At 45.5% G+C, this 26720-nt stretch overlaps 1 protein-coding gene across 1 annotated transcript in view; it reads left to right on the plus strand.

Moving 5' to 3' along the window:
• The first annotated feature begins 1700 nt into the window (after positions 1-1700).
• The window catches only part of LOC115126395 (probable ATP-dependent RNA helicase DDX41), a 52788-nt gene continuing 27768 nt past the window's right edge, over positions 1701-26720 (plus strand). Inside the window, exons 1-11 of the mRNA XM_065019998.1 lie at positions 1701-2015; positions 2360-2458; positions 2675-2825; positions 3035-3109; positions 6403-6463; positions 8422-8558; positions 9873-9945; positions 12019-12172; positions 12753-12889; positions 13099-13261; positions 26524-26655. Of these exons, the coding sequence (XP_064876070.1) occupies positions 1989-2015; positions 2360-2458; positions 2675-2825; positions 3035-3109; positions 6403-6463; positions 8422-8558; positions 9873-9945; positions 12019-12172; positions 12753-12889; positions 13099-13261; positions 26524-26655 (1209 nt within the window). The 5' untranslated portion in view covers positions 1701-1988. The remainder of the gene's footprint in view (positions 2016-2359; positions 2459-2674; positions 2826-3034; positions 3110-6402; positions 6464-8421; positions 8559-9872; positions 9946-12018; positions 12173-12752; positions 12890-13098; positions 13262-26523; positions 26656-26720) is intronic.

The following is a 26720-nucleotide window of genomic DNA, read 5'->3' on the forward strand; positions in this document are numbered from 1 at the left end:
CTTCTACCATTTTAAAGTAGTACTTCCAACTTTTTTTGGTTGATCCCATGACCTTTATGAAATGAGTTACCTCCGCAGTCAGTTAACATGACCTTTATGAAATTAGTTACCTCCGCAGTCAGTTAACATGACCTTTATGAAATGAGTTACCTCAGCAGTCAGTTAACATGACCTTTATGAAATGAGTTACCTCAGCAGTCAGTTAACATGACCTTTATGAAATGAGTTACCTCAGCAGTCAGTTAACATGACCTTTATAAAATGAGTTACCTCAGCAGTCAGTTAACATGACCTTTATGAAATGAGTTACCTCAGCAGTCAGTTAACATGACCTTTATAAAATGAGTTACCTCAGCAGTCAGTTAACATGACCTTTATGAAATAATGATGCCTTTGTGTTTTTTATTATTACATCAATTCTTATTTTCAGTGTTTATTCAAAAACCCCATTTATTTTCCTCATAGACTTTGTCCAACGAAACATGGCGGAGTTAATACCTACCCTAATAGGAACTACGGTCTATAGGGACGCCACAGATAGAACAATGAGCCAGATGGATAAATCTGAGGCATCCGGATGGCGTCTCCACTCACCCCCAAATATGGTGATGAGAGGAAGCCCAGTGGCCAACAGTGGGAGAAGATGGATTTTGGCCGACATTCTGCTCATTTATGAAACATTTGATCTCGATGCAGTTTTCTGTTCCCAAAACTAGAATATGTTACGAACACAGTGGACTAAGTTTTGTATACTTTACCCTTTGCCAAAGTTTTAACAAAGGTGCGTTGTTTAGGCGTGGTAGGGAGAATATAGTTATTGCACACGCGCACTTCAATCTCATGGACATTAACATAGAGCAGCCGGAAGAACTCCGTTTTGAGTTGTCAGGCAAGGCCAGACCAAAGACTGTACAGTATGATATTAAGGTTAAAACTTGTTCTCCAATAGAAATCCCCAATCACACTTGTAGGTGATGTCATGGCGACCTTCACAGTTAAAGGTTAAGTAAATTGTTTAAATAAAAATCAGGGTCCAAAGATTATAGATATACTGAAAAGATTAGATGTCTCTTCGCCCTAACAATGGGAGTCGTTGTCCACGAAGCGGCACGGCGGGCAGTCTAGTGGTGGATACGTATCATTCTTGTAAACTTATTTTGAATATTCGAATGACGGTTGTGATGTCCACCGCCTGTATTCAATGTAGAGAAGCTACGTTTACTATCCTCATGACATGCATAGTCTGGAGATATAACGCTTTTTATTCTCTCAAAGTTGCCAGAATGTCATCATCATTTTTCACAAGTACACTCGTAACAACTTCAGCATTAACGAAACGTCTATTCGATCAAATCAACCTCACGTAGCAAATAAGCCATTACATTTTTTTTGTTGACCAAATTCGACACTCATTGACCTCCAGACAAAAACTCCATGTTTGGTTGGGCGAAAAAACGACATGCTGGATGGAGGGAAACAGATTGTCCGCCGAGTTTTCTTCCTCTGTCGGACGTGCAGTCAGTCATAACGAAGGTACTCCTTCAATATAAAGTTGTTGAAAATGTGTCAGTTTCACGACGTTGGAGTAATACCATTGTTCACCTATTTAAGACATTTGCTCAAATATAGGTTGTGTCTTTATGTTTCGAGAAAATGAACAACTAAGGATTTGTTTTTCTTCACTTCTCTCATTGACTTCTCAAACCCCCTGGGGTTTGGTCTGTTCCCGGAAGTCTCGCGATATTGCGCCTCTGGATTTAGAAACTCTGCGGTCAAACTGCCCAAAACGAAGATTTTCCAAAACGTCTTTCACGCTGGTTCGAAATGTCATTTCCTGCTCGCCGTACAGAAACAATCGAACTGCGTCTTTAGTGTTTTCTTACAGCGCCAAACGTGGGCAATATTTTTCATGTATTTTGGGGAAATAAAGTTGTCCAAAAACAGCATTTAACAGGCAACAGTAGTAACCCATAACATAACACAATAAAATGGAGACAGAACACCGGACTAAAAAGGTAGGTGGTGTTCAATTTTATGGAAAACAAACCTAGCTAGCATTGTTAGCACACTAGCTTGCTAGCTAGCTAGCAAAGACCCCGTTGTAACTGACCCATTCATATTCGCTAGGCTCCTTTAAATCACATTTTATTTGTCACTTACACATGGTTAGCAGATGTTAATGCGACTGTAGCGAAATGTTTTAGTAGCCAAATATACCAATAATTAACTTGCCCTATTCATCTGATGTAGCTTTTTATTTTGTTTGCAAACTGGAAAATCGTTTTGTTAGGCAGTTGAATAAACCACTTCACTTTTCCTTTTTGTAAAACACTTTTTGGGGTGTACTTTGTTTCCACAGAGATCCTATGGGGAGGAGGAGAAGTCCGGATCAGATCATCCATCTGAAGAGGATGACTATGTCCCATATGTACCTGTCAAAATCAGAAAGCATCAAATGGTAAGCACACAGTCTCCCTCTCCCTTTCTTATTCATCCCCTGGAAGTGTCAGATTGTGTGTGTGTGTATATGAGCCTGCAGCTGACAGACATGGATTAGCTTTGACTGGGCAGTGTCAGAATGATTTGTACTGTAGATCCACCAAACACAATGACCCATAACTTTCCTCCCTCCATCTCTCCTTCCCAATCAACCCTGTCACTCTGTGCCCCCCAGCAACTGAAGATGCTGCGTCTGCGAGGGAAGGTGGTAGAGGAGGAGCAGAAGGATAGTGGAGGAGAGCAGAGAGATGAGGACGAGGGTTTGGGACCACGCTCTAATGTCTCCCTGCTGGATCAACACCAGGTTCTCAAGGAAAAGGCCGAAGGTAAGTGGTACAGTGGCTGTTTGAATTTTTAATCATTTCACAGTTAGCATTGGAATGATCATTGTTCAGTGTGGTGAATTATGTTTTTTTTTTTGTCCATGGGTAGTAGAAAACAGAAGGTCAAACCAGTTATGGATTCTAAAATGTATATATGTATATGTCTTGAGTTGTCTTTTTGCTTAAATGCTAAAATGTGTTTATGTCCACAGCTCGTAAAGAGTCAGCCAAGGAGAAGCAGCTGAAAGAAGAACAGAAGATTCTGCAGAGTGTGGCAGAGGGAAGAGGTAAGAGATGTTACTGTTCATACTGACCCTGTAGAGGGAAGAGGTAAGAGATGTTACTGTACATACTGACCCTGTAGAGGTGAGAGATGTTACTGTACATACTGACCCTGTAGAGGTGAGAGATGAGAGATGTTACTGTTCATACTGACCCTGTAGAGGTGAGAGATGTTACTGTTCATACTGACCCTGTAGAGGTGAGAGATGAGAGATGTTACTGTTCATACTGACCCTGTAGAGGGAAGAGGTAAGAGATGTTACTGTTCATACTGACCCTGTAGAGGGAAGAGATGAGAGATGTTACTGTACATACTGACCCTGTAGAGGGAAGAGATGAGAGATGTTACTGTACATACTGACCCTGTAGAGGGAAGAGATGAGAGATGTTACTGTACATACTGACCCTGTAGAGGGAAGAGATGTTACTGTTCATACTGACCCTGTAGAGGGAAGAGGTAAGAGATGTTACTGTTCATACTGACCCTGTAGAGAGAAGAGGTAAGAAATGTTACTGTTCATACTGACCCTGTAGAGGGAAGAGATGTTACTGTTCATACTGACCCTGTAGAGGTGAGAGATGTTACTGTTCATACTGACCCTGTAGAGGGAAGAGATGTTACTGTTCATACTGACCCTGTAGAGGTGAGAGATGTTACTGTTCATACTGACCCTGTAGAGGTGAGAGATGTTACTGTTCATACTGACCCTGTAGAGGTGAGAGATGTTACTGTACACACTGACCCTGTAGAGGGAAGAGATGTTACTGTTCATACTGACCCTGTAGAGGGAAGAGATGAGAGATGTTACTGTACATACTGACCCTGTAGAGGGAAGAGATGAGAGATGTTACTGTACATACTGACCCTGTAGAGGGAAGAGATGTTACTGTTCATACTGACCCTGTAGAGGGAAGAGGTAAGAGATGTTACTGTTCATACTGACCCTGTAGAGATGAGAGATGTTACTGTACATACTGACCCTGTAGAGGTGAGATGTTACTGTTCATACTGACCCTGTAGAGGTGAGAGATGTTACTGTACACACTGACCCTGTAGAGGGAAGAGGTAAGAGATGTTACTGTTCATACTGACCCTGTAGAGAGAAGAGGTAAGACATGTTACTGTTCATACTGACCCTGTAGAGGGAAGAGATGTTACTGTTCATACTGACCCTGTAGAGGTGAGAGATGTTACTGTTCATACTGACCCTGTAGAGGTGAGATGTTACTGTTCATACTGACCCTGTAGAGGTGAGAGATGTTACTGTACATACTGACCCTGTAGAGGTGAGAGATGTTACTGTACATACTGACCCTGTAGAGGTGAGAGATGTTACTGTTCATACTGACCCTGTAGAGGTGAGAGATGTTACTGTACATACTGACCATGTAGAGGGAAGAGATGAGAGATGTTACTGTACATACTGACCCTGTAGAGGGAAGAGATGAGAGATGTTACTGTACATACTGACCCTGTAGAGGGAAGAGATGTTACTGTTCATACTGACCCTGTAGAGGGAAGAGGTAAGAGATGTTACTGTTCATACTGACCCTGTAGAGGTGAGAGATGTTACTGTTCATACTGACCCTGTAGAGGTGAGAGATGTTACTGTACATACTGACCCTGTAGAGGGAAGAGATGTTACTGTTCATACTGACCCTGTAGAGATGAGAGATGTTACTGTACATACTGACCCTGTAGAGGTGAGATGTTACTGTTCATACTGACCCTGTAGAGGTGAGAGATGTTACTGTTCATACTGACCCTGTAGAGGTGAGAGATGTTACTGTACATACTGACCCTGTAGAGGGAAGAGGTGAGAGATGTTACTGTACATACTGACCCTGTAGAGGTGAGAGATGTTACTGTACATACTGACCCTGTAGAGGGAAGAGATGTTACTGTTCATACTGACCCTGTAGAGGGAAGAGATGTTACTGTACATACTGACCCTGTAGAGGTGAGAGATGTTACTGTACATACTGACCCTGTAGGGGTGAGAGATGTTACTGTACATACTGACCCTGTAGAGGTAAGAGATGAGAGATGTTACTGTACATACTGACCCTGTAGAGGGAAGAGATGAGAGATGTTACTGTACATACTGACCCTGTAGAGGGAAGAGATGAGAGATGTTACTGTACATACTGACCCTGTAGAGGGAAGAGGTGAGAGATGTTACTGTACATACTGACCCTGTAGAGATGAGAGATGTTACTGTTTATACTGACCCTGTAGAGGTGAGAGATGTTACTGTTCATACTGACCCTGTAGAGATGAGAGATGTTACTGTTCATACTGACCCTGAGGTGAGAGGTGTTACTGTTCATACTGACCCTGTAGAGGTGAGAGATGAGAGATGTTACTGTTCATACTGACCCTGTAGAGGGAAGAGATGTTACTGTACATACTGACCCTGTAGAGGTGAGAGATGTTACTGTTCATACTGACCCTGTAGAGGTGAGAGATGTTACTGTTCATACTGACCCTGTAGAGGTGAGAGATGTTACTGTACATACTGACCCTGTAGAGGTGAGAGATGTTACTGTTCATACTGACCCTGTAGAGGTGAGAGATGTTACTGTACATACTGACCCTGTAGAGGTGAGAGATGTTACTGTTCATACTGACCCTGTAGAGGTGAGAGATGTTACTGTTCATACTGACCCTGTAGAGGTGAGAGATGTTACTGTTCATACTGACCCTGTAGAGGTGAGAGATGTTACTGTTCATACTGACCCTGTAGAGGGAAGAGATGTTACTGTACATACTGACCCTGTAGAGGTGAGAGATGTTACTGTACATACTGACCCTGTAGAGGTGAGATATGTTACTGTTCATACTGACCCTGTAGAGGTAAGAGGTGAGAGATGTTACTGTACATACTGACCCTGTAGAGGTAAGATATGTTACTGTACATACTGACCCTGTAGAGGTGAGAGATGTTACTGTTCATACTGACCCTGTAGAGGTGAGAGATGTTTCTGTACATACTGACCCTGTAGAGGTAAGAGATGTTACTGTACATACTGACCCTGTAGAGGGAAGAGATGTTACTGTTCATACTGACCCTGTAGAGGTGAGAGATGTTACTGTACATACTGACCCTGTAGAGGTGAGAGATGTTACTGTTCATATTGACCCTGTAGAGGGAAGAGATGTTACTGTACATACTGACCCTATCACTGTCAATGGGCCACTGTTGTTCTAGTTCAGATTCACTTCAAGAGTGGACAACGCGAGCTGTGTTGCAGGCTTTTATTCCAGTCCAGCTCTAATCGTTTATTTCTCTTTCAGCTCTCATGTCGGTGAAGGAAATGGCCAAAGGTATCATCTATGACGATCCCATCAAAACAAGGTGTGAGTCCAGATTCTAGAGGGTGACCGATAAGGGGTTACTTTGTGGTAAATGACAGCGTTTTGACAGTTCCTACCACAATAAGCTGATGTGTTTCTGTCATGAGTTAATACAGCATAACCTAACATGTGTAGTTCAGTTGCTCTGCGGTACATCCGGTAACATTCTATACCGAACTAAAATAGAAACGCAACACGGATCCATTTCTAAGATTTTTACTGAGTTACAGTTCATATGAGGAAATCAGTCAGTTGAAATACGTTAATTAGGCCCTAATCTATGGATTTCACATGACAGAGTAGGGGCGCAGTCACAGGTCCCGCCCACTGGGGAGCCAGGCCCAGCCATGGGTCCCGCCCACTGGGGAGCCAGGCCCAGCCATGGGTCCCGCCCACTGGGGAGCCAGGCCCAGCCATGGGTCCCGCCCACTGGGGAGCCAGGCGCAGTCACAGGTCCCGCCCACTGGGGAGCCAGGCGCAGTCACAGGTCCCGCCCACTGGGGAGCCAGGCGCAGTCACAGGTCCCGCCCACTGGGGAGCCAGGCGCAGTCACAGGTCCCGCCCACTGGGGAGCCAGGCGCAGTCACAGGTCCCGCCCACTGGGGAGCCAGGCGCAGTCACAGGTCCCGCCCACTGGGGAGCCAGGCGCAGTCACAGGTCCCGCCCACTGGGGAGCCAGGCGCAGTCACAGGTCCCGCCCACTGGGGAGCCAGGCTCAGTCACAGTTCCCGCCCACTGGGGAGCCAGGCCCAGCCACGGGTCCCGCCCACTGGGGAGCCAGGCCCAGTCACAGGTCCCGCCCACTGGGGAGCCAGGCCCAGCCAATCAGAATGAGTTTTTCTACACAAAAGGAGTTTTTTTTTTTACTGACAGAAATAGTCTTTAGCACCCCTCCCTCCCCTCTCTGACGATCCCATATGTGAAGAACCCAGATGTGGAGGTCTTGGGCTGCTGTGGTTACAACGTGGTCTGAGGTTGTGAAGGTCCTGGACTGGTGTGGTTACAACGTGGTCTGAGGTTGTGGAGGTCCTGGACTGGTGTGGTTACAACGTGGTCTGAGTTTGTGAAGGTCCTGGACTGGTGTGGTTACAACGTGGTCTGAGGTTGTGAAGGTCCTGGACTGGTGTGGTTACAACGTGGTCTGAGTTTGTGGAGGTCCTGGACTGGTGTGGTTACAACGTGGTCTGAGGTTGTGAAGGTCCTGGACTGGTGTGGTTACAACGTGGTCTGAGGTTGTGAAGGTCCTGGACTGGTGTGGTTACAACGTGGTCTGAGGTTGTGGAGGTCCTGGACTGGTGTGGTTACAACGTGGTCTGAGATTGTGGAGGTCCTGGACTGGTGTGGTTACAACGTGGTCTGAGTTTGTGGAGGTCCTGGACTGGTGTGGTTACAACGTGGTCTGAGGTTGTGGAGGTCCTGGACTGGTGTGGTTACAACGTGGTCTGAGGTTGTGAAGGTCCTGGACTGGTGTGGTTACAACGTGGTCTGTGGTTGTGAGGCCGGTTGGACGTACTGCCAAATTCTCTAAAACGATGTTGGAGGCGGCTTATGGTAGAGAAATAAACATTCAATTATCTGGAAGCAGCTCTGTTGGACATTCCTGCAGTCATCATGCCAATTGCACAATCCCTCAAAACTTGAGCCATCAGCAGCATTCTGCTGTGTGACAAAACTGCACATTTTAAAGTGTCCTTTTACTGTCCCCAGCACAAGGTGCACCTGTGTGATGATCATGCTGTTCAATCAGCTTCTTTGACATGCCACACCTGTCAGGTGGATGTTAACAAATTTGTGCAGAAAGTTTGAGAGAAATAAGCTTTATCTGCATATGGAACATTTCTGGTATCTTTTTATTTCAGTTCATGAAACATGAGACCAACACTTTACATGTTGTGTTTATATTTCTGTTCAGTGTAGAATCTACAGTAAAGATAACGTTAATGTTGTTGTTTTATATAGTTGGTTGGCTCCACGGTACATCCTGAACATGCCCCCTGCGAGACACGACCGCGTCAGGAAGAAGTACCACATCCTGGTCGACGGTGACGGTATCCCTCCGCCGATCAAGAGCTTCAGGGAGATGAAGTTCCCACAGGGTGAGAGACACCAGACACACACAGACACACTACGTTCCCACAGGGTGAGAGACACCAGACACACACACACTACGTTCCCACAGGGTGAGAGACACCAGACACACACACTACGTTCCCACAGGGTGAGAGACACCAGACACACACACACTACGTTCCCACAGGGTGAGAGACACCAGACACACACACACTACGTTCCCACAGGGTGAGAGACACCAGACACACACACTACGTTCCCACAGGGTGAGAGACACCAGACACACACACACTACGTTCCCACAGGGTGAGAGACACCAGACACACACACTACGTTCCCACAGGGTGAGAGACACCAGACACACACACTAAGTTCCCACAGGGTGAGAGACACCAGACACACACACTACGTTCCCACAGGGTGAGAGACACCAGACACACACACTACGTTCCCACAGGGTGAGAGACACCAGACACACACACACTACGTTCCCACAGGGTGAGAGACACCAGCCACACACACTAAGTTCCCACAGAGTGAGAGACACCAGACACACACACTACGTTCCCACAGAGTGAGAGACACCAGACACACACAGACACACACACACTACGTTCCCACAGGGTGAGAGACACCAGACACACACACACACACACTACGTTCCCACAGGGTGAGAGACACCAGACACACACACACACTAGGTTCCCACAGGGTGAGAGACACCAGACACACACACTACGTTCCCACAGGGTGAGAGACACCAGACACACACAGACACACACACACACTACGTTCCCACAGGGTGAGAGACACCAGACACACACACACTAGGTTCCCACAGGGTGAGAGACACCAGACACACACACACACTACGTTCCCACAGGGTGAGAGACACCAGACACACACACACTACATTCCCACAGGGTGAGAGACACCAGACACACACACACTACGTTCCCACAGAGTGAGAGACACCAGACACACACACTACGTTCCCACAGGGTGAGAGACACCAGACACACACACACTACGTTCCCACAGAGTGAGAGACACCAGACACACACACACTACGTTCCCACAGAGTGAGAGACACCAGACACACACACACTACGTTCCCACAGAGTGAGAGACACCAGACACACACACACTACATTCCCACAGAGTGAGAGACACCAGACACACACTACGTTCCCACAGGGTGAGAGACACCAGACACACACACACTACGTTCCCACAGGCTGAGAGACACCAGACACACACTAAGTTCCCACAGAGAGTAGTGGTTAAAAATGATTGACTAGTCACTCAGTCCCCAACCCTCTTTCACCGTGTGTTTGCAGCCATCTTGAAAGGTCTGAAAAAGAAGGGGATTGTTCACCCTACACCCATTCAAATCCAGGGAATTCCAACCATGTAAGTACAGCAGTTAACCACTGATGAAGTTCCTTACGATGTCAACGTGATTTCTGGCCGCACAAAGATATACGATGTTTAACTGGCTTCTCATTGGTTGTCGTTGCTTCTCGCTCCGTTACTGTAAAGCTCTAAAACAATTATAGTAAAAAGGGCTATATCAATACGATGTGATTGGTTGGTTGGTTATATCAATATGATGTGATTGGTTGGTTGGTTATATCAATACGATGTGATTGGTTGGTTGGTTATATCAATACGATGTGATTGGTTGGTTGGTTATATCAATACGATGTGATTGGTTGGTTGGTTATATCAATACGATATGATTGGTTGGTTGGTTATATCAATATGATGTGATTGGTTGGTTGGTTATATCAATGATTGATTGGTTGGTTATATCAATATGATTGGTTGGTTGGTTATATCAATATGATGATTGGTTGGTTATATCAATATGATTGGTTGGTTGGTTATATCAATATGATGTGATTGATTGGTTGGTTATATCAATATGATGTGATTGGTTGGTTGGTTATATCAATATGATGTGATTGGTTGGTTGGTTATATCAATATGATGTGATTGGTTGGTTATATCAATATGATGTGATTGGTTGGTTGGTTATATCAATATGATGTGATTGGTTGGTTGGTTATATCAATATGATGTGATTGGTTGGTTGGTTATATCAATATGATGATGGTTGGTTGGTTATTGATGTGATTGGTTGGTTATATCAATATGATGTGATTGGTTGGTTGGTTATATCAATATGATGTGATTGGTTGGTTGGTTATATCAATACGATGTGATTGGTTGGTTATATCAATATGATGATTGATTGGTTGGTTATATCAATATGATGTGATTGGTTGGTTGGTTATATCAATATGATGTGATTGATTGGTTGGTTATATCAATATGATGTGATTGGTTGGTTGGTTATATCAATATGATGTGATTGGTTGGTTGGTTATATCAATACGATGTGATTGGTTGGTTGGTTATATCAATATGATTGGTTGGTTGGTTATATCAATATGATTGGTTGGTTGGTTATATCAATATGATGATTGATTGGTTGTTATATCAATATGTTGATTGATTTATATCAATATGATGATGATGATATGATTGGTTGGTTGGTTATATCAATACGATGTGATTGGTTGGTTGGTTGATTATATCAATACAATGTGATTGGTTGGTTGGCTATATCAATATGATGTGATTGATTGGTTGGTTATATCAATACAATGTGATTGGTTGGTTGGTTGATTATATCAATACAATGTGATTGGTTGGTTGGTTATATCAATATGATGTGATTGATTGGTTGGTTATATCAATATGATTGGTTGGTTGGTTATATCAATACGATGTGATTGGTTGGTTGGTTATATCAATATGATTGGTTGGTTGGTTGGTTGATTGGATCAATACAATGTGATTGGTTGGTTGGCTATATCAATTTGATGATTGGTTGGTTGGCTAAATCAATACGATATGATTGATTGGTTGGCTATATCAATACGATGTGATTGGTTGGTTGGCTAAATCAATACGATATGATTGATTGGTTGGTTATATCAATTTGATGATTGGCTATATCAATACGATGTGATTGGTTGGTTGGCTATATCAACAGGATATGATTGATTGGTTTCCTTCTGTGATTGTGCTTCAGTCTGATTGATTGGTTGGGATATGATCGATGTGATTGGTTGGTTGGCTAAACAGGTTGAGTTGGTTATATCAATTTGATGATTGGCTATATCAATACGATGTGATTGGTTGGCTATATCGATATGATGTGATTGGTTGGCTATATCAATACGATATGATTGATTGGCTATATCAATATGATGTGATTGGTTGGTTGGTTATATCTACGGTCTGATTGGTTGTTCCCTCAGTATGATTGATTCCTATATCAATATGATGTGATTGGTTGGTTGGCTATATCAATATGATGTGATTGGTTGGTTGGCTATATCAATACGATATGATTGGTTGGTTGGCTATATCAACAGGATATGATTGATTGGTTTCCTCTCTGTGTGTGTTCAGTCTCTCAGGCCGGGATATGATCGGTATCGCCTTCACAGGTTCAGGGAAGACTCTGGTGTTCACCCTCCCCATCATCATGTTCTCTCTGGAGCAAGAGAAGAAACTGCCCTTCTGTAAGAGTGAAGGGCCCTACGGTCTCATCATCTGTCCCTCAGTAAGTCCTTCTGTAAGAGTGAAGGGCCCTACGGTCTCATCATCTGTCCCTCAGTAAGTCCTTCTGTAAGAGTGAAGGGCCCTACGGTCTCATCATCTGTCCCTCAGTAAGTCCTTCTGTAAGAGTGAAGGGCCCTACGGTCTCATCTGTCCCTCAGTAAGTCCTTCTGTAAGAGTGAAGGGCCCTACGGTCTCATCATCTGTCCCTCAGTAAGTCCTTCACACTGTAATGTCATGATAGAGGTTAGAGACGGACCTTCTTTAAGAGTGAAGGGCCCTGTACCCTGATCAGCTCCTGACTGCCTGTTCCATAGAAGATACATTTGACTGGTGACCGATGAGGTTTCAAACCTATGTTGGATTCTGATGTCTCTCTCCTCTCCCTACAGAGAGAGTTGGCTAAACAGACCATATAATACTACTGTAATGTTTCTGATGTCTCTCTCCCTACAGAGAGAGTTGGCTAAACAGACCATATAATACTACTGTAATGTTTCTGATGTCTCTCTCCCTACAGAGAGAGTTGGCTAAACAGACCATATAATACTACTGTGATGTTTCTGATGTCTCTCTCCCTACAGAGAGAGTTGGCTAAACAGACCCACACCATCATAGAATACTACTGTAAGCTGCTGGAGGAAGAAGGGGCTCCACATATGAGATCAGTCCTCTGTATAGGAGGCATGTCTGTCAAAGACCAGATGGAGGTGGTCAAACAGTAAGTACTCTGAACCAGTCAGCCAGCCAGCCAGTCAGCCATCCAGTCAGCCAGCCAGTCAACTAGTCAGCCAGCCAGTCAACTAGTCAGTCAACTAGTCAGTCAGCTAGCCAGTCAGCTGCTAGTCAGCCAGTCAACTAGTCAGCCAGTCAGTCAGCTGTGTGAGGGCCAGTTTGACCTCTGACCCCGTTGAACTCTGTGTTTTGTAGTGGTGTCCACATGATGGTGGCGACCCCCGGCCGTCTGATGGACCTGTTGCAGAAGAAGATGATCAGTCTGGATATCTGCCGTTATCTGGCTCTAGACGAGGCTGACCGAATGATAGACATGGGCTTCGAAGAAGACATCAGAACTATCTTCTCCTACTTTAAGGTATGGATATAAACTGGTTTAATCCAGTTGGATATAAACTGGTTTAATCCAGTTGGATATAAACTGGTTTAATCCAGTTGGATATAAACTGGTTTAATCCAGTTGGATATAAACTGGTTTAATCCAGTTGGATATAAACTGGTTTAATCCAGTTGGATATAAACTGGTTTAAACCAGTTGGATATAAACGGTTTAATCCAGTTTTAAACAGTTGATATAAACTGGTTTAAACCAGTTGGATATAAACTGGTTTAAACCAGTTGGATATAAACTGGTTTAAACCAGTTGGATATAAACTGGTTTAATCCAGTTGGATATAAACTGGTTTAATCCAGTTGGATATAAACTGGTTTAAACCAGTTGGATATAAACTGGTTTAATCCAGTTGGATATAAACTGGTTTAAACCAGTTGGATATAAACTGGTTTAAACCAGTTGGATATAAACTGGTTTAATCCAGTTGGATATAAACTGGTTTAATCCAGTTGGATATAAACTGGTTTAATCCAGTTGGATATAAACTGGTTTAATCCAGTTGGATATAAACTGGTTTAAACCAGTTGGATATAAACTGGTTTAATCCAGTTGGATACTGGTTTAAACTGGTTTAAACCAGTTGGATATAAACTGGTTTAAACCAGTTGGATATAAACTGGTTTAATCCAGTTGGATATAAACTGGTTTAAACCAGTTGGATATAAACTGGTTTAATCCAGTTGGATATAAACTGGTTTAATCCAGTTGGATATAAACTGGTTTGGATATAAACTGGTTTAAACCAGTTGGATATAAACTGGTTTAAACCAGTTGGATTTAAACCCAGTTTAAACCAGTTGGATATAAACTGTTTAAACCTGTGTAGTAAACTGGTTTAAACCAGTTGGTATATACTGGTTTAAACCCAGTTATATAAACCTCCATTGACTATAAACTGGTTTAATACCAGTTGTATATAGCCTTAACATTGACTCTGTACCGGTTTACCCTGTATATAGCCTCCACATTGACTCTGTACCAGTTGGTAAACCCCCTGTATATAGCCTCCACATTGACTCTGTACTGGTACCCCCCCCTGTGATATAGCCTCCACATTGACTCTGTATCGGTACCCCCTGTATATAGCCTCCACATTGACTCTGTACCGTAATACCCCTGTATATAGCCTCCACATTGACTCTGTACCGGTACCCCCTGTATATAGCCTCCACATTGACTCTGTACTGGTACCCCTGTATATAGCCTCCACATTGACTCTGTACTGGTACCCCCTGTATATAGCCTCCACATTGACTCTGTACTGGTCTCCACATTGACTCTGTACCCCCTGTATATAGCCTCCACATTGACTCTGTACTGGTACCCCCTGTATAAAGCCTCCACATTGACTCTGTACCTGTACCCCTGTATATAGCCTCCACATTGACTCTGTACTGGTACCCCCTGTATATAGCCTCCACATTGACTCTGTACCGGTACCCCCTGTATATAGCCTCCACATTGACTCTGTACCGTAATACCCTGTATATAGCCTCCACATTGACTCTGTACCGTAACCCCTGTATATAGCCTCCACATTGACTCTGTACCGTAATACCCTGTATATAGCCTCCACATTGACTCTGTACCGTACCCCCTGTATATAGCCTCCACATTGACTCTGTATGGTACCCCCTGTATATAGCCCCACATTGACTCTGTACCAGTACCCCCTGTATATAGCCTCCACATTGACTCTGTACTGGTACCCCCTGTATTTAGCCTCCACATTGACTCTGTACCCCGTAATACCCTGTATATAGCCTCCACATTGACTCTGTACCAGTACCCCCTGTATATAGCCTCCACATTGACTCTGTACTGGTACCCCCTGTATATAGCCTCCACATTGACTCTGTACCGGTACTCCCCCTGTATATAGCCTCCACATTGACTCTGTACTGGTACCTCCTGTATATAGCCTCCACATTGACTCTGTACCGTAATACCCTGTATATAGCCTCCACATTGACTCTGTACCGTAACACCCTGTATATAGCCTCCACATTGACTCTGTACCGTAACACCCTGTATATAGCCTCCACATTGACTCTGTACCGGTACCCCTGTATATAGCCTCCATATTGACTCTGTACTGGTACACCCTGTATATAGCCTCCACATTGACTCTGTACCGGTACCCTGTATATAGCCTCCACATTGACTCTGTACCGTAACACCCTGTATATAGCCTCCACATTGACTCTGTACTGGTACCCCCTGTATATAGCCTCCATATTGACTCTGTACCAGTACCCCCTGTATATAGCCTCCACATTGACTCTGTACCGGTACACCCTGTATATAGCCTCCACATTGACTCTGTACCGGTACCCCCTGTATATAGCCTCCACATTGACTCTGTACCGGTACCCCCTGTATATAGCCTCCACATTGACTCTGTACTGGTACTCCCTGTATATAGCCTCCACATTGACTCTGTACCGTAACACCCTGTATATAGCCTCCACATTGACTCTGTACTGGTACCCCCTGTATATAGCCTCCACATTGACTCTGTACTGGTACCCCCTGTATATAGCCTCCACATTGACTCTGTACCGTAACACCCTGTATATAGCCTCCACATTGACTCTGTACTGTAATACCCTGTATATAGCCTCCACATTGACTCTGTACCGTAACACCCTGTATATAGCCTCCACATTGACTCTGTACCGTAACACACTGTATATAGCCTCCACATTGACTCTGTACCGGTACCCCCTGTATATAGCCTCCACATTGACTCTGTACCAGTACCCCCTGTATATAGCCTCCACATTGACTCTGTACCGGTCCCCCTGTATATAGCCTCCACATTGACTCTGTACCAGTACCCCCTGTATATAGCCTCCACATTGACTCTGTACCAGTACCCCCTGTATATAGCCTCCACATTGACTCTGTACCGGTCCCCCTGTATATAGCCTCCACATTGACTCTGTACCGGTTCCCCCTGTATATAGCCTCCACATTGACTCTGTACTGGTACCCCTGTATATAGCCTCCACATTGACTCTGTACCGTAATACCCTGTATATAGCCTCCACATTGACTCTGTACCGTAACACCCTGTATATAGCCTCCACATTGACTCTGTACCGTAACACCCTGTATATAGCCTCCACATTGACTCTGTACCGGTACCCCCTGTATATAGCCTCCATATTGACTCTGTACTGGTACACCCTGTATATAGCCTCCACATTGACTCTGTACCGGTACCCCCTGTATATAGCCTCCACATTGACTCTGTACCGTAACACCCTGTATATAGCCTCCACATTGACTCTGTACTGGTACCCCCTGTATATAGCCTCCATATTGACTCTGTACCAGTACCCCCTGTATATAGCCTCCACATTGACTCTGTACCGGTACACCCTGTATATAGCCTCCATATTGACTCTGTACCAGTACCCCCTGTATATAGCTTCCACATTGACTCTGTACCGGTACACCCTGTATATAGCCTCCACATTGACTCTGTACCGGTACCCCCTGTATATAGCCTCCACATTGACTCTGTACCGTAACACCCTGTATATAGCCTCCACATTGACTCTGTACCGTAACACCCTGTATATAGCCTCCACATTGACTCTGTACCGTAACACCCTGTATATAGCCTCCACATTGACTCTGTACCGGTACCCCCTGTATATAGCCTCCATATTGACTCTGTACCGGTACCCCCTGTATATAGCCTCCATATTGACTCTGTACCAGTACCCCCTGTATATAGCCTCCACATTGACTCTGTACCGTAACACCCTGTATATAGCCTCCACATTGACTCTGTACCGTAACACCCTGTATATAGCCTCCACATTGACTCTGTACCGTAATACCCTGTATATAGCCTCCACATTGACTCTGTACCGTAACACCCTGTATATAGCCTCCACATTGACTCTGTACCGTAACACACTGTATATAGCCTCCACATTGACTCTGTACCGGTACACCCTGTATATAGCCTCCACATTGACTCTGTACCGTAACACACTGTATATAGCCTCCACATTGACTCTGTACCGGTAACCCCTGTATATAGCCTCCACATTGACTCTGTACCAGTACCCCCTGTATATAGCCTCCACATTGACTCTGTACCGGTACCCCCTGTATATAGCCTCCACATTGACTCTGTACCAGTACCCCTGTATATAGCCTCCACATTGACTCTGTACCAGTACCCCTGTATATAGCCTCCACATTGACTCTGTACCGGTCCCCCTGTATATAGCCTCCACATTGACTCTGTACCAGTACCCCCTGTATATAGCCTCCACATTGACTCTGTACCGGTACCCCCTGTATATAGCCTCCATATTGACTCTGTACCAGTACCCCCTGTATATAGCCTCCACATTGACTCTGTACTGGTACACCCTGTATATAGCCTCCACATTGACTCTGTACCGTAACACCCTGTATATAGCCTCCACATTGACTCTGTACCGTAACACCCTGTATATAGCCTCCACATTGACTCTGTACCGGTACCCCCTGTATATAGCCTCCACATTGACTCTGTACCAGTACCCCTGTATATAGCCTCCACATTGACTCTGTACTGGTACACCCTGTATATAGCCTCCACATTGACTCTGTACCGGTACCCCCTGTATATAGCCTCCACATTGACTCTGTACCGTAACACCCTGTATATAGCCTCCACATTGACTCTGTACTGGTACCCCCTGTATATAGCCTCCATATTGACTCTGTACCAGTACCCCCTGTATATAGCCTCCACATTGACTCTGTACTGGTACACCCTGTATATAGCCTCCATATTGACTCTGTACCAGTACCCCCTGTATATAGCCTCCACATTGACTCTGTACCGGTACACCCTGTATATAGCCTCCACATTGACTCTGTACCGGTACCCCCTGTATATAGCCTCCACATTGACTCTGTACGGTAACACCCTGTATATAGCCTCCACATTGACTCTGTACTGGTACCCCCTGTATATAGCCTCCACATTGACTCTGTACTGTAATACCCTGTATATAGCCTCCACATTGACTCTGTACCGTAACACCCTGTATATAGCCTCCACATTGACTCTGTACTGTAATACCCTGTATATAGCCTCCACATTGACTCTGTACCGTAACACCCTGTATATAGCCTCCACATTGACTCTGTACCGTAACACACTGTATATAGCCTCCACATTGACTCTGTACCGGTACCCCCTGTATATAGCCTCCACATTGACTCTGTACCAGTACCCCCTGTATATAGCCTCCACATTGACTCTGTACCGGTCCCCCTGTATATAGCCTCCACATTGACTCTGTACCAGTACCCCCTGTATATAGCCTCCACATTGACTCTGTACCAGTACCCCCTGTATATAGCCTCCACATTGACTCTGTACCGGTCCCCCTGTATATAGCCTCCACATTGACTCTGTACCAGTACCCCCTGTATATAGCCTCCACATTGACTCTGTACCAGTACCCCCTGTATATATCCTCCACATTGACTCTGTACTGGTACTCCCTGTATATAGCCTCCACATTGACTCTGTACCAGTACCCCCTGTATATAGCCTCCACATTGACTCTGTACTGGTACCCCTGTATATAGCCTCCACATTGACTCTGTACCAGTACCCTGTATATAGCCTCCACATTGACTCTGTACTGGTACCCCCTGTATATAGCCTCCACATTGACTCTGTACAGGTACCCCCTGTATATAGCCTCCACATTGACTCTGTACTGCAATACCCTGTATATAGCCTCCACATTGACTCTGTACCAGTACCCCCTGTATATAGCCTCCACATTGACTCTGTACTGGTACCCCCTGTATATAGCCTCCACATTGACTCTGTACTGGTACCCCCCTGTATATAGCCTCCACATTGACTCTGTACTGGTACCCCTGTATAAAGCCTCCACATTGACTCTGTACCTGTACCCCCCTGTATATAGCCTCCACATTGACTCTGTACTGGTACCCCCCTTAAATTGGCCTCCACATTGACTCTGTACCGGGTCCCCCTGTATATAGCCTCCACATTGACTCTGTACCGTAATACCCTGTATATAGCCTCCACATTGACTCTGTACCGTAACACCCTGTATATAGCCTCCACATTGACTCTGTACCGTAATACCCTGTATATAGCCTCCACATTGACTCTGTACCGTAACACCCTGTATATAGCCTCCACATTGACTCTGTATCGGTACCCCCTGTATATAGCCCCCACATTGACTCTGTACCGGTACCCCCTGTATATAGCCTCCACATTGACTCTGTACTGGTACCTCCTGTATTTAGCCTCCACATTGACTCTGTACCGTAATACCCTGTATATAGCCTCCACATTGACTCTGTACCAGTACCCCCTGTATATAGCCTCCACATTGACTCTGTACCGGTCCCCCTGTATATAGCCTCCACATTGACTCTGTACCGGTTCCCCCTGTATATAGCCTCCACATTGACTCTGTACTGGTACACCCTGTATATAGCCTCCACATTGACTCTGTACCGTAATACCCTGTATATAGCCTCCACATTGACTCTGTACCGTAACACCCTGTATATAGCCTCCACATTGACTCTGTACCGTAACACCCTGTATATAGCCTCCACATTGACTCTGTACCGGTACCCCCTGTATATAGCCTCCATATTGACTCTGTACTGGTACACCCTGTATATAGCCTCCACATTGACTCTGTACCGGTACCCTGTATATAGCCTCCACATTGACTCTGTACCGTAACACCCTGTATATAGCCTCCACATTGACTCTGTACTGGTACCCCCTGTATATAGCCTCCATATTGACTCTGTACCAGTACCCCCTGTATATAGCCTCCACATTGACTCTGTACCGGTACACCCTGTATATAGCCTCCACATTGACTCTGTACCGGTACCCCCTGTATATAGCCTCCACATTGACTCTGTACTGCAATACCCCCTGTATATAGCCTCACATTGACTCTGTACTGGTACCCCTGTATATAGCCTCCACATTGACTCTGTACCGTAACACCCTGTATATAGCCTCCACATTGACTCTGTACTGGTACCCCCTGTATATAGCCTCCACATTGACTCTGTACTGGTACCCCCTGTATATAGCCTCCACATTGACTCTGTACCGTAACACCCTGTATATAGCCTCCACATTGACTCTGTACTGTAATACCCTGTATATAGCCTCCACATTGACTCTGTACCGTAACACCCTATATATATAGCCTCCACATTGACTCTGTACCGTAACACACTGTATATAGCCTCCACATTGACTCTGTACCGGTACCCCCTGTATATAGCCTCCACATTGACTCTGTACCAGTACCCCTGTATATAGCCTCCACATTGACTCTGTACTGGTCCCCTGTATATAGCCTCCACATTGACTCTGTACCAGTACCCCCTGTATATAGCCTCCACATTGACTCTGTACCAGTACCCCCTGTATATAGCCTCCACATTGACTCTGTACCGGTCCCCCTGTATATAGCCTCCACATTGACTCTGTACCGGTTCCCCCTGTATATAGCCTCCACATTGACTCTGTACTGGTACACCCTGTATATAGCTCCACATTGACTCTGTACCGTATACCCTGTATATAGCCTCCACATTGACTCTGTACCGTAACACCCTGTATATAGCCTCCACATTGACTCTGTACCGTAACACCCTGTATATAGCCTCCACATTGACTCTGTACCGGTACCCCCTGTATATAGCCTCCATATTGACTCTGTACTGGTACACCCTGTATATAGCCTCCACATTGACTCTGTACCGGTACCCCCTGTATATAGCCTCCACATTGACTCTGTACCGTAACACCCTGTATATAGCCTCCACATTGACTCTGTACTGGTACCCCCTGTATATAGCCTCCATATTGACTCTGTACCAGTACCCCCTGTATATAGCCTCCACATTGACTCTGTACCGGTACACCCTGTATATAGCCTCCATATTGACTCTGTACCAGTACCCCCTGTATATAGCTTCCACATTGACTCTGTACCGGTACACCCTGTATATAGCCTCCACATTGACTCTGTACCGGTACCCTGTATATAGCCTCCACATTGACTCTGTACCTGGTAACACCCTGTATATAGCCTCCACATTGACTCTGTACCGTAACACCCTGTATATAGCCTCCACATTGACTCTGTACCGTAACACCCTGTATATAGCCTCCACATTGACTCTGTACCGGTACCCCCTGTATATAGCCTCCATATTGACTCTGTACCGGTACCCCCTGTATATAGCCTCCACATATTGACTCTGTACCAGTACCCCTGTATATAGCCTCCACATTGACTCTGTACCGTAACACCCTGTATATAGCCTCCACATTGACTCTGTACCGTAACACCCTGTATATAGCCTCCACATTGACTCTGTACCGTAATACCCTGTATATAGCCTCCACATTGACTCTGTACCGTAACACCCTGTATATAGCCTCCACATTGACTCTGTACCGTAACACACTGTATATAGCCTCCACATTGACTCTGTACCGGTACACCCTGTATATAGCCTCCACATTGACTCTGTACCGTAACACACTGTATATAGCCTCCACATTGACTCTGTACCGGTAACCCCTGTATATAGCCTCCACATTGACTCTGTACCAGTACCCCCTGTATATAGCCTCCACATTGACTCTGTACCGGTCCCCCTGTATATAGCCTCCACATTGACTCTGTACCAGTACCCCCTGTATATAGCCTCCACATTGACTCTGTACCAGTACCCCTGTATATAGCCTCCACATTGACTCTGTACTGGTCCCCCTGTATATAGCCTCCACATTGACTCTGTACCAGTACCCCTGTATATAGCCTCCACATTGACTCTGTACTGGTACCCCTGTATATAGCTCCATATTGACTCTGTACCAGTACCCCCTGTATATAGCCTCCACATTGACTCTGTACTGGTACACCCTGTATATAGCCTCCACATTGACTCTGTACCGTAACACCCTGTATATAGCCTCCACATTGACTCTGTACCGTAACACCCTGTATATAGCCTCCACATTGACTCTGTACCGGTACCCCCTGTATATAGCCTCCATATTGACTCTGTACCAGTACCCCCTGTATATAGCCTCCACATTGACTCTGTACTGGTACACCCTGTATATAGCCTCCACATTGACTCTGTACCGGTACCCCCTGTATATAGCCTCCACATTGACTCTGTACCGTAACACCCTGTATATAGCCTCCACATTGACTCTGTACTGGTACCCCCTGTATATAGCCTCCATATTGACTCTGTACCAGTACCCCCTGTATATAGCCTCCACATTGACTCTGTACTGGTACACCCTGTATATAGCCTCCATATTGACTCTGTACCAGTACCCCCTGTATATAGCCTCCACATTGACTCTGTACCGGTACACCCTGTATATAGCCTCCACATTGACTCTGTACCGGTACCCCCTGTATATAGCCTCCACATTGACTCTGTACCGGTACCCCCTGTATATAGCCTCCACATTGACTCTGTACTGGTACCCCCTGTATATAGCCTCCACATTGACTCTGTGCTGTAACCTGTATATAGCCTCCACATTGACTCTGTGCCGTAACACCCTGTATATAGCCTCCACATTGACTCTGTACTGTAATACCCTGTATATAGCCTCCACATTGACTCTGTACCGTAACACCCTGTATAGCCTCCACATTGAGCCTCCACATTGACTCTGTACCGTAACACACTGTATATAGCCTCCACATTGACTCTGTACCGGTAACCCCTGTATATAGCCTCCACATTGACTCTGTACCAGTACCCCCTGTATATAGCCTCCACATTGACTCTGTACCGGTCCCCCTGTATATAGCCTCCACATTGACTCTGTACCAGTACCCCCTGTATATAGCCTCCACATTGACTCTGTACCAGTACCCCCTGTATATAGCCTCCACATTGACTCTGTACCGGTCCCCCTGTATATAGCCTCCACATTGACTCTGTACCAGTACCCCCTGTATATAGCCTCCACATTGACTCTGTACCAGTACCCCCTGTATATATCCTCCACATTGACTCTGTACTGGTACTCCCTGTATATAGCCTCCACATTGACTCTGTACCAGTACCCCCTGTATATAGCCTCCACATTGACTCTGTACTGGTACCCCCTGTATATAGCCTCCACATTGACTCTGTACCAGTACCCCCTGTATATAGCCTCCACATTGACTCTGTACTGGTACCCCCTGTATATAGCCTCCACATTGACTCTGTACAGGTACCCCCTGTATATAGCCTCCACATTGACTCTGTACTGCAATACCCTGTATATAGCCTCCACATTGACTCTGTACCAGTACCCCCTGTATATAGCCTCCACATTGACTCTGTACCAGTACCCCCTGTATATAGCCTCCACATTGACTCTGTACTGGTACTCCCTGTATATAGCCTCCACATTGACTCTGTACCAGTACCCCCTGTATATAGCCTCCACATTGACTCTGTACCAGTACCCCCTGTATATAGCCTCCACATTGACTCTGTACCAGTACCCCCTGTATATAGCCTCCACATTGACTCTGTACTGCAATACCCTGTATATAGCCTCCACATTGACTCTGTACTGCAATACCCTGTATATAGCCTCCACATTGACTCTGTACCGTAATACCCTGTATATAGCCTCCACATTGACTCTGTACCGTAATACCCTGTATATAGCCTCCACATTGACTCTGTACCGTAGTACCCTGTATATAGCCTCCACATTGACTCTGTACCGTAATACCCTGTATATAGCCTCCACATTGACTCTGTACTGGTACCCCCTGTATATAGCCTCCACATTGACTCTGTACTGGTACCCCCTGTATATAGCCTCCACATTGACTCTGTACCGGTACCCCCTGTATATAGCCTCCACATTGACTCTGTACCGGTACCCCCTGTATATAGCCTCCACATTGACTCTGTACCGGGTACCCCTGTATATAGCCTCCACATTGACTCTGTACTGGTACCCCCTGTATATAGCCTCCACATTGACTCTGTACTGGTACCCCCTGTATATAGCCTCCACATTGACTCTGTACCAGTACCCCTGTATATAGCCTCCACATTGACTCTGTACCAGTACCCCTGTATATAGCCTCCACATTGACTCTGTACCAGTACCCCTGTATATAGCCTCCACATTGACTCTGTACTGGTACCCCCTGTATATAGCCTCCACATTGACTCTGTACTGGTACCCCTGTATATAGCCTCCACATTGACTCTGTACTGGTACCCCTGTATATAGCCTCCACATTGACTCTGTACTGGTACCCCTGTATATAGCCTCCACATTGACTCTGTACCAGTACCCCCTGTATATAGCCTCCACATTGACTCTGTACCGGTCCCCCTGTATATAGCCTCCACATTACCTCTGTACCGGTAGCCCCTGTATATAGCCTCCACATTGACTCTGTACTGGTACCCCCTGTATATAGCCTCCACATTGACTCTGTACCGTGCCCCTGTATATAGCCTCCACATTGACTCTGTACCGGTACCCCTGTATATAGCCTCCACATTGCACTCTGTACCGGTACCCCCCTGTATATAGCCTCCACATTACCTCTGTACCGGTACCCCTGTATATAGCCTCCACATTACCTCTGTACCGGTACCCCCTGTATATAGCCTCCACATTACCTCTGTACCGGTACCCCCTGTATATAGCCTCCACATTGACTCTGTACCGGTACCCCTGTATATAGCCTCCACATTGACTCTGTACCGGTACCCCCTGTATATAGCCTCCACATTGACTCTGTACCGGTACCCCCTGTATATAGCCTCCACAATGACTCTGTACCGGTACCCCCTGTATATAGCCTCCACATTGACTCTGTACCGGTACCCCCTGTATATAGCCTCCACATTGACTCTGTACCGGTACCCCCTGTATATAGCCTCCACATTGACTCTGTACCGGTACCCCTGTATATAGCCTCCACATTGACTCTGTGCCGGTAACCCCCTGTATATAGCCTCCACATTGACTCTGTACCGGTGCCCCCTGTATATAGCCTCCACATTGACTCTGTACCGGTACCCCTGTATATAGCCTCCACATTGACTCTGTACCGGTACCCCTGTATATAGCCTCCACATTGACTCTGTACCGGTACCCCTGTATATAGCCTCCACATTGACTCTGTGCCGGGGTACCCCCTGTATATAGCCTCCACATTGACTCTGTACTGGTACCCCCTGTATATAGCCTCCACATTGACTCTGTACTGGTACCCCCTGTATATAGCCTCCACATTGACTCTGTACCGGTACCCCTGTATATAGCCTCCACATTGACTCTGTACTGGTACCCCTGTATATAGCCTCCACATTGACTCTGTACTGGTACCCCCTGTATATAGCCTCCACATTGACTCTGTACCGGTACCCCTGTATATAGCCTCCACATTGACTCTGTACCGGTCCCCTGTATATAGCCTCCACATTGACTCTGTACCGGTACCCCCTGTATATAGCCTCCACATTGACTCTGTACCAGGGTCCCCCTGTATATAGCCTCCACATTGACACTGTACCGGTACCCCCTGTATATAGCCTCACATTGACTCTGTACTGGTACCCCTGTATATAGCCTCCACATTGACTCTGTACTGGTACCCCTGTATATAGCCTCCACATTGACTCTGTACCGGTACCCCCTGTATATAGCCTCCACATTGACTCTGTACCGGTACCCCCTGTATATAGCCTCCACATTGACTCTGTACCGTAACACCCTGTATATAGCCTCCACATTGACTCTGTACCGTAACACCCTGTATATAGCCTCCACATTGACTCTGTACCGTAACACCCTGTATATAGCCTCCACATTGACTCTGTACCGTAACACCCTGTATATAGCCTCCACATTGACTCTGTACCGTAACACCCTGTATATAGCCTCCACATTGACTCTGTACCGTAATACCCTGTATATAGCCTCCACATTGACTCTGTACCGTAATACCCTATATATAGCCTCGCTATTGTTATTTTACTGCTGCTCTTAAAATTATTTGTTACTTTTATTTTCTATTTACTTATTATTATTTTTTACACTGTAAGTTCTGTCTATACCTGTTGTATTCAGCACGTGTGAATCAAATTTGATTTGATTTGATTTGCAGGGCCAGAGACAAACTCTTCTGTTTAGTGCCACCATGCCCAAGAAGATCCAGAACTTTGCCAAGAGTGCCCTGGTCAAACCCATCACCATCAACGTGGGCCGGGCCGGCGCTGCCAGCCTGGACGTCATTCAGGTACAACACACCAGCAGAAAAATATCCGTCCCAAATACTGTAGCACCCTCTTCTCTATATAGTGC

Source organism: Oncorhynchus nerka, linkage group LG6, assembly GCF_034236695.1.
Source record: "Oncorhynchus nerka isolate Pitt River linkage group LG6, Oner_Uvic_2.0, whole genome shotgun sequence".
Taxonomy (NCBI): domain Eukaryota; kingdom Metazoa; phylum Chordata; class Actinopteri; order Salmoniformes; family Salmonidae; genus Oncorhynchus; species Oncorhynchus nerka.